Source organism: Lipophrys pholis, assembly GCF_963383615.2.
Source record: "Lipophrys pholis genome assembly, chromosome: 18".
Taxonomy (NCBI): domain Eukaryota; kingdom Metazoa; phylum Chordata; class Actinopteri; order Blenniiformes; family Blenniidae; genus Lipophrys; species Lipophrys pholis.
Window position 1 is genome coordinate 25,076,183 of NC_137646.1, and position 9,590 is coordinate 25,085,772.

The 9,590-nt window shown below is 44.7% G+C and overlaps 1 protein-coding gene across 1 annotated transcript in view; it reads left to right on the forward strand.

The window, feature by feature from the left end:
• The window catches only part of dysf (dysferlin, limb girdle muscular dystrophy 2B (autosomal recessive)), a 65,007-nt gene extending 55,639 nt beyond the window's left edge, over positions 1 to 9,368 (forward strand). The window contains exons 49-57 of the mRNA XM_080486854.1: positions 1,454 to 1,593; positions 1,680 to 1,768; positions 2,677 to 2,772; positions 2,852 to 2,993; positions 6,106 to 6,205; positions 7,456 to 7,628; positions 7,869 to 7,978; positions 8,401 to 8,548; positions 8,646 to 9,368. Of these exons, the coding sequence (XP_080342980.1) occupies positions 1,454 to 1,593; positions 1,680 to 1,768; positions 2,677 to 2,772; positions 2,852 to 2,993; positions 6,106 to 6,205; positions 7,456 to 7,628; positions 7,869 to 7,978; positions 8,401 to 8,548; positions 8,646 to 8,702 (1,055 nt within the window). The 3' untranslated portion in view covers positions 8,703 to 9,368. The remainder of the gene's footprint in view (positions 1 to 1,453; positions 1,594 to 1,679; positions 1,769 to 2,676; positions 2,773 to 2,851; positions 2,994 to 6,105; positions 6,206 to 7,455; positions 7,629 to 7,868; positions 7,979 to 8,400; positions 8,549 to 8,645) is intronic.
• The last annotated feature ends 222 nt before the right edge of the window (positions 9,369 to 9,590 follow it).

A 9,590-nucleotide genomic window follows, 5' to 3' on the forward strand; every position in this document is an offset into this window, starting at 1 on the left:
AAATAAAGGTTGGCTTCAACTTGGATACAACGTTGACACAACATTACTGAAAATTAGATTAGACTTACAAGTTCCTTAAAATGTATGAAGTTCTGTCACAAATTACTGCAAGTTACTCTGGAAAGTAGATTATTCCTTTAGATAGTCTTCCTCAGTGTTGCCTGTCTTCAGTTGATCAAACGCATTCAAACAATTACCGTATTTTCTGGACTATAGGTCGCACTGTTTGTTGTTGTTATTTGACTGGTCAAACAACCAATAAAGTAATAGTTTTGGCCATTTTGAATATACTAAAGTAGGCAGTGTAATAATAGTATGTCACCTAATGATTAATTAACAGGAACTACCAGTGCGTACCATCAGTGACCACTAGATGTCACTGTATGACAACAGAAAACTGCTACAGTACCACAGACAAACCTTCCTTATTACTGAGTTATACTGACCTTTTTATATTTTTCCTTCCTCCATCCTCTCTTCATGTCTTCCTTTCATCTCTGTTTCCTCGTGAAGTTTTTCTTTTCTTCTTCATTCAGTGTCTTCCTCTTCTTCCTCCTCCTCCGCAAATAAATGTTTTTGGCTTCTTTTCCATGACAACGGTGCTCCAAGCCACTTGGAAACGCAACTTTTTGAAAACGTTCCGACTCCGTTTCCGTGGAAACGAGGGGTAGTAAATGCTACTTTTTTGAAATGTTGCCACTGGTCCTGTGCGCCACGGCGGTAGTGGACTCTTCTTCTGCACATGCTCAGTCGCTGGCATTTCTGCCAGTTCGGTGTTAACGTTGCCGTGGAAACGGGGGCCTTACTCTGGTTTCACCTCATCGATCGGTCACTCTTTGCGTTTTGTCTTCCCTCCTTCTCATTCTCAGTTTATGTTCCTTCCTCTTTCTTTCTTCCATCTCCTAACACATCTGTTATTTTCTGTCTCTCCTCCTGCCTTCTTCTTCTGTCCCTTTTCTTTCCTTCCTCTGTCCTTTTCGAGCTGCAAGTTAATAAAGTAGCACGAGTGTCTATTTTCTTTTCTATTCTCTGTGTTTCCTCCCCTCTTCTTCTCCTCCGTCCTCCCTTCCCCTCTCCCCGTCCTCCCTCCTCAGTCTTTCCTTCCTCTCGTATCACACTCGAGGTGATTTGAACTTTACAGTCATAAACTTTTGACGTTTGTTTGATATTTTGATTCTTTTTTTTTTTTTCCCCTTGGAAAAGGCACTGATTTTCCTCATTTGCTCGCGATGCCGAGACCGACCATCAGAGAGTGTGTGTGTGTGTGTGTGTGTGTGTGTGTGTGTGTGTGTGTGTGTGTGTGTTTGAGAAATGAATGAATGACTTCTGTTTCTCCAGATTTCCATTCTCCACTCCCAGAGCTTCTGCAGCCATCCGAAAAGTGCCATGCCCTACACCTCAACCCTAATGTGTGTGTGTCTATATGTGTGTGTGTGTGTGTGTGTGTGTTTAGAGGACAAAGACATGTCCAGGCGTCACCTCGGCCCGATCAGGGAGCGACTGTCGCTTCACATCTTGAGGAATCTGGGTTTGGTGCCTGAACACGTGGAGAGCAGGCCGCTGTACAGTCCACTGCAGCCTGACATCGAGCAGGTAACGGATACACACCTCTTTCTTTTTTTCTTTTTTTTCTGCCTTGTGTCTCTGCGATCTGATTGGACGATGGCGCTCTCTGTCAGGGGCGTCTGATGATGTGGGTGGACATCTTCCCAAAGTCCCTCGGACCACCTGGACCGCCTTTTAACATCACGCCACGCAGAGCCAAGAGGTAGGAGTTTAACCCGTTGTTGTTGTTGTTGTGGTTGTTGTTGTTGTATAGTTGCAGTATTATTGTGTTATGGGAAGGAAGACGTTGGCGCTTCCTGAAACAAGCAGAAGCATCAACAAACCAGCTGATACCAACATTCCGCCCTGTTTTACAACGTTATGTCCGTTCCCGCTGAAACGGTAGAAATCTTGTAGTTTGCATGCCAGGCCACTAGTAGGTGCTGTTGGTTGTTCTTGTAATGAAACCACACTCACATGCAACAGAGAACCATATGATTTTAAACATTAACGATGTTCCTACACAAACATTGGAGTGGACAGATGTCCAAGTTGGATCGTTATTCCGGTGACTGTCAAAATAAAAGCACCAAGTCTCAGGAGAATATGGACCGGGAGTCATGACACCGCTGAGGAAACATTATTTCGTTTAGTTTTTTTTGTTAGTTTTTTTACACTATTTACTACCCGGGACTGACGCCAAGCATTTTCTATTTAATTTAATTTAATTTAATTTAATTTAATTTTATTTTATTTTATTTTATTTTATTTTATTTTATTTTATTTCATTTCATTTCATTTTATTTTATATTTTTTTTATTTTTTTATTTAATTTAATACAATTTTATTATTTGTTTTTTGTTTTTTAATTTGTTTTTAATTTTATTAATTTTTTATTTCTTATTTTAGCGAGTAGTTTTATTACTGCCGAGTTGTGCATGCGCAGTAGCAGCGTTTTGCAGCGACGCCCAAAACCCATTGAAAGCTTTATATTTTCTCTTAAACGTTGTCATTTGAACGGGGCTTTAGACGGCGATCCAGTTGATGAACTAAGCTGCCAATGTATTTTGGGAAGATCGGGTTATTTCAATACAGTGATCAGAACCCGTCATGGAGTCCGACTGTGTTCAGGTTCTTCCTGCGCTGCATCATCTGGAACACCAGCGACGTCATCCTGGACGACATCAGCCTCGGCGGCGAGAAAATGAGCGACATCTACGTGAAAGGGTGAGCGGAAGGGGGAGGAAGTCGTCGGCGACCTCACGCCTCTCCGTCGCTCTTTCTAACAGACGATTCCGTCTCTCAGCTGGCTCGACGGACACGAGCACAACAGGCAGAAGACGGACGTCCACTACCGCTCGCTGGGCGGAGAGGGCAACTTCAACTACAGGTTCCTGTTCCCCTTCCACTACCTGCCTGCAGAGCAGCTGTGCGTCGTCGACAGGAAGGTAACGCCAGTTTACATGAACAACAAGAGGCCGATTCCACTCCATAAGAACTAGAAGGAGGTTTGGCGCTCCGGGGTCTTGACGAATAAATGACGTAATTTTCTTGGACAAGCCCCTGGTTGGTTGTTAAACAAGCTCCAAGGCCGAAGTCTCTCGGTCCACAAAACTCTTGTCTGATTGGTCGGATTTTGCTTGTTTACATCCGCGTTCCGCCACCAGTCCGTGACAGGGAATGTATTGTATTTATGAACACACGTGTTACAGCTCGCTAATGACTGTATTTTAATTGTAATGTAGTCTCGCTACTGTGTGAGCTCCGAAACTCGATAGCGTGTAGCATGTAGCCTCGCTACTGTGTGAGCTCCGAAACTCGATAGCGTGTAGCATGTAGCCTCGCTACTGTGTGAGCTCCGAAACTCGATAGCGTGTAGCATGTAGCCTCGCTACTGTGTGAGCTCCGAAACTCGATAGCGTGTAGCATGTAGCCTCGCTACTGTGTGAGCCCCGACGCTCGTTAGCATGTAGCCTCACTACTGTGTGAGCCTCGACGCTCGTTACCAGGTAGCTTATAGCTTTGCTATATGCTTGATCCCTGACACTCATTAGCGTGTAGCATGTAGCCTTGCTACTATGTGAGCCCCGACGCTCGTCAGCGTGTAGCATGTAGCCTAATTCAGTAAATAATTTCCCTCTGGTGCTTGAATCACGCCCAGTTAATTCATAGTGTCACATTTGACACTATGAATTAAACATTTACTTCTTCAGTTCCTCAAAGTTCATCGTGATGCGTTCACTGACCGTAGTTCATCTGAGTTTAGTCAAAGTGCAGAAATATTACATTTGTTATTATGAAGGACAAACGACAACAGCTGCAAATCCTGTTTTTATAGGCAGAAAACACACACACACACACACACACACACACACACACACACACACACACACACACACACACACACACACACACACACACACACACACATTAATTGACAACTGAGCCGATGGAAAGAGACAAAAGAGGAAACTTGGTCTGCAGAGTGAAGCTATTAGCATGAAGGTGAGACGGGATCAGACCGTCTGTCAGCTCAGTGTGAATTCAACACACACACACACACACACACACACACACACACACACACACACACACACACACACACACACACACACACACACACACACACACACACACACACACACACACACACACACACACACACACGCACACACACGCACCTGCTACTATAATGAGACACACGTATATGAGTGTGTGTGTCCACAATCTGAACACACACATTTCTGCAGGTGTGTGTAATGGTGGATTCCACATCAGAGACACGCTCGTCTCACTATGTGTCCAGTCCAGGGTGGAAATGGCGAAGTTGTGAGAGACGCGTCTGCGCTGCTGCTGCTGCTCAGAAACATCTGCAGAGCAGGAGGAACAAACTCACACCAACAGCTGGAGATGAGTCAGGCTTCGGTATTTGTCTCAAAGTTCGAAGCCTCAAAATCAATAAATTACAAATTGGAACAATATTGATGTTCAGTGGAAAATATGAGGAGCCGCGAGCAGGCTCAGTTAATTTTACCTGAGGGACAAACGTAAAACCTGTGTGTGTTTGGGAAGTCCGTTTACACACCAGGGTGCTTGGACTTTTTGAAAAGAGTTCCCAAGATGGAACTTTTCAAAAATGCTCCGACTCCGTCTCCGTGGAAACTAGGAAAAGTGCAACGTTTTAAAAATGCTCCGTTTCCATGGAAATGGTGTAAAATGCAACTCTTTTGAAGATTATCCGAGTCCATCTCCATGGAAACAAGGGAAATCTGACTTTTGAAAATTATCCATCTCCATCTAAACATGGAAAATACTACTTTTTAAAAATGCTCCATCTCCACGGAAAAGAGGAAAATGCAACTTTTTGACAAATTTTTACCCCAATGGAAAAGGAGAATTTTTTACCCCAACTCTGTCTCCATGGAAATGAGAAAAAATTCAACTTTTTGAAAATCCTCCGACTCGGTCTCTGTGGAAACATGTAAAATGTTACTTTTTAAAAATGCTCCATCTCCATGGAAATGGTGTAAAACCCAACTCTTTTGAAACTTGTCCGAGTTTATCTCCATGGAAACAAGGAAAATGTGACTTTTTGAAAATTCTCCAACTTCATATCCATCTAAACGTGGAAAATGCTACTTTTTGACAACGCTTCGTCACCATGGAAATGGGGAAGAAATGCAACTTTTTGAAAATCCTCCGACTCGGTCTCTGTGTCTTGAATATTCTTGAACTCCATATCCATCTAAACGTGGAAAGCACAACTTTTTAAAAATGCTCCATCTCCATGTAAAAGAGGAAAATGCAACTTTTTGACAAATTTTTACCCCAATGGAAATGGAGAATTAAAAAAAAAAAGATGTGTTTTACCCCAACTCTGTCTCCATGGAATTGAGGAAAAATTCAACTTTTTGAAAATCCTCCGACTCGGTCTCTGTGGAAACATGTAAAATGCTACTTTTTAAAAATGCTCCATCTCCATGGAAATGGTGTAAAACCCAACTCTTTCGAAACTTGTCCGAGTTTATCTCCATGGAAACGAGGAAAACGTGACTTTTTGAAAATCCTCCGACTCGGTCTCTGTGTCTTGAATATTCTTGAACTCCATATCCATCTAAACGTGGAAAGCGCAACTTTTTAAAAATGCTCCATCTCCATGGAAAAGAGGAAAATGCTACTTTTTTTTGCAAATTTTCCGACTCCATCTCCATGGAAATACAGAAAAGGAAACTTTTTGACAATGTTCCATCACCATGGAAACGGGGGGAAAAAAACGCAACTTCTTTTCAAATTGCTCCGACGCCTGCACCTGACGGCCATAGTAAATAGGTTTTTAGCACCAGCTCAGTAAATGTTTGCCTCAAATTGTTCATGCAAACAAAAGACATTCAGCATCTTTCATTCAGCCTACGAGTCGAACAAAAGAAGAATTAAACTCATTATGCGTACTTTCGATTTTTTCTTCACTCTTCCAAATGATACAAAGTATTTTAAGAATATACATGTTACTTCTTAAAATGGTTCTAAGACAATAATTCTGTCGATATTCTCTGTCTGCAGGAACACTTCTGGAGTATTGATAAAGCCGAGACGAAGCTGGTTCCTAAATTCACCGTCCAGATCTGGGACAACGACAAGTTCTCCTTCGACGACTACCTCGGTAAAACCCAGGACTCTGAATAAAGAACCGGAACCATTTCCTCCTGCGTTCTGCCTCTTTACGCCAGCTCATCGTTTCTGGGAGTAGAAATGTGCAGGTTTCTTTACGAGTCTGGTCTTCAGACAGGTTTGCCCTCCTCTGTGTCCAGACTTCAGGAGGTAAATCTTTCCAGGGAACCATATGTGTGATGTACTGCGATAACATTTATCTTTAGAATTAACACCCTTTCATTTCCGCTGTGTCGGCACATTTCACCCGAGAGGAGTTTCCCGCTCCTGCTCCTGTTTCTTTCTTTCTTTCTTTCTTTTTTTTTTTCTTTCTGTCCGAGGCTAAAGCTGTCAAACTGCTGCCTTGCCTTCAGCCCTGCCGCGCTGCCGCCCTTGAAATAACTCGCTGCCGAGCGTCTCAGTCTCCAGGCCGTTTTCCTACGCTCAAAAAAACCAAAACAAAAAAAACGTCAGATTGCAGCTCGCTCTGCAAAATCACTTGGAGTGGATGTCTGGTCCGTCCGCAGCCCACAATCCCTCCATCCGTGAGATCAGAGCTCCGCTAATGACCCGTCGCCACAGAATCAGCCCATAACTCATTCTGAGCACGAAGGGAAGGAGAAAGAAAGAAAGAGAAAGAGTCTCCTTGATTTTCCTCCATTTGAATCTTGGATCATAGGAGCTGCATTCAGAATCTGCTGTGTCTGTGTGAGCTGGACTGGCTCCGCCCACACATGCCCATCTTGGGAAGTGGAGGAAGTACTTCCTCTCGCGGTGCCATGTGCCAGAGCAGAGCTGCCTGATTGTGGGAGGAGTCAAAGTAGCTTTTTTTTCCCGCATATTCTTTTTTGGAAGAGAGCTCCCATGGCGGAACTTTTCGAAAATGCTCCAAATTTGTCTCCTTGGAATCTAAGGAAACACAGCTTTTTGAAAACACTCAGCCTCCGTGTCTACAGGGGAGATCTTCTTCTTCTTCTTCTTCTTCTTCTTCTTCTTCTTCTTCTTCTTCTTCTTCTTCTTCTTCTTCTTCTTCTTCTTCTTCTTCAATTTAAAACATATAAGGCTGATCTGACGCAGTTAACAAAATATAACAGTTAAAGTGCGGGAGTGCAGATTTATAGACAAACATTTAAAAGATGAAATGTAGATTTTGAGGCGTATTCATTTACTGTAAAAACTTTAAAAACACAACCACTGATTCGTCGATCCTCAGGCGAAGAAATCTTCATCATCATCATCATGTCCTTCTCTTCATTTTTCAAGGCCACCTCGTGATGGACCTCAACCACATGCTGCGTCCCGCCAAGTCTCCGGAGAAATGCACCCTGCAGCTGCTGGACCAGCCGGCGGACAAGCTGGTGTCTCTGTTCGAACAGAAGACGGTGAAAGGCTGGTGGCCCTGCGCCTGCGACCACAACGGGGAGAAGATCATCGCCGTGAGACACACAACACACGACACACGACACACGACACACGACACGAGCTCTTCTCCCGATCCGACGACTCAAGACAGGGAACTAGAGTGTGTGTGTGTGTGTGTGTGTGTGTGTGTGTGTGTGTGTGTGTGTGTGTGTGTGTGTGTGTGTGTGTGTGTGTGTGTGTGTGTGTGTGTGTGTGTGTGTGTGTGTGTGTGTGTGTGTGTGTGTGTGTGTGTGTGTGTGTGTTGGGCTTTCCAGGGGAAGGTGGAGATGTCTCTGGAGATCGTGACGGAGCAGGAGCAGGAGGAGCGGCCGGCCGGCCTCGGCAGAGACGAACCCAACATGAACCCCCACCTGGAGGAGCCTCAGTGAGTCCACGGGCGTTTCCTAATAGTCCCTAATAGTCACCAGAACCTTGGTCATAAGACTTAAACACGTGATTCACACAGATTTATTGATTTAAACTCAACTAGAAGAACATCTTTCTGGAACCTAACCTTAGCCTAATCCGAAATCAAGTCTTCTTCTTATAGTTTTGCAATTTTCCTCATGGGGACATGATATTTGTCCCCAAGCAAAGGAAGATCCATTGTGTGACGACTGAAAATAGATTTAGTTCCTTGTTGGGATGTTTACTTAGTCTCTAAACTACAATTAGTTTATAGTTGTCCCCACAAAGATAAAAAGTCCCCATTTTGTGAGTGTGTGGACAGAACCAGGTCCCCACAATGTATGATAAACAAACACACACAGAAACACAGCCTGTCATGGTCTCGTCCTCTGCGCCCAGGCGTCCAGAGACGTCCTTCCTGTGGTTCTCGTCTCCCTTCAAGACCCTCAAGTTCATCGTGTGGCGGCGATTCAAGTGGCTCATCCTCCTCTTCATCGTCCTCTTCCTCATCTTCCTCTTCCTCGGCGTCTTCCTCTACTCCTTCCCGGTGATTCCTCTGTTTTTCTCACAGCAGAAGTTACTCATGAAGAGATGTCGGTCGAGAACAGAAAAGAAATGAGATTAACTTTGTGGCTCCTTCACAGAACTACGCTGCCATGAAGATGGTGGGACCGTTTGGACCAGCCAAGGCAGCGCAGTGATGAAGACGATGACGGAGAAGTGGGGGGGGGGGGGGGGTAGAACAAAATGACACGATGAGAAACGACGTGAAGTTTCTGAAAGTGAACTCAGGCTGAATCCTCTCCTCTCCCTTCGCTTCTGGAACTTCACTCGCTCGCCTTTCAGCTGCCGCGTCCATCCGTGCCTTCGCTGTCATCGGTTTGAATCCCTTTGCTTGTGCGTTTCCAGTCGCCATCAGATCTCAGCGTGCGCCTCGTCACGCCCCCCCCCCCCCCTTCATCACCCTCCCCAGACCCAAGCTCCTCTTTTCCGCCTCCCGCAGAGAAAAAGAGGAATAAAAAATGGCGGAAAACAGAATCGGGGGGGTTGTGATGTTCGATGTTGCTTGATCTTTTTTTTTCTTCCCCCTCCCCCGCTGTTTCCCGGCAAACTTTAGAGATGTGACGTTTCCAGTAAGGAATTATTTCACCTCACGTGCTCTTTTAATGGCCTTTCAGTGCCAAAGCTGCCTTTGTTGTTCTGTTTTGTTTTGTGCCTTCAGAATACAATCAGATTCTTAAAGTAGACAAAGAATCGCAGCGCTATTAAATATGAAACTGAGCATTTTGCTTTGATTTTAGCCCGAAAACCTCGTCTCACCCCTCCATCCTCCCCCCCCCCTCTCCCCGTTTCTCTCGCAGCACTCGTCCGGGTTCCGCGGGTTAAGTCGGGGATTTGCTCCGACTGATCTGGGACCTTGAGCTTTACGGGGAGGAAGCGTGTTTTAGATTGATGATGATGGCGATAGACACACACACACACACACACACACACACACACAGAGTGAAAACAATTTTCCGTGTGTGTGTGTGTGTGTGTGTGTGTGTGTGTGTGTGTGTGTGTGTGTGTGTGTGTGTGTGTGTGTGTGT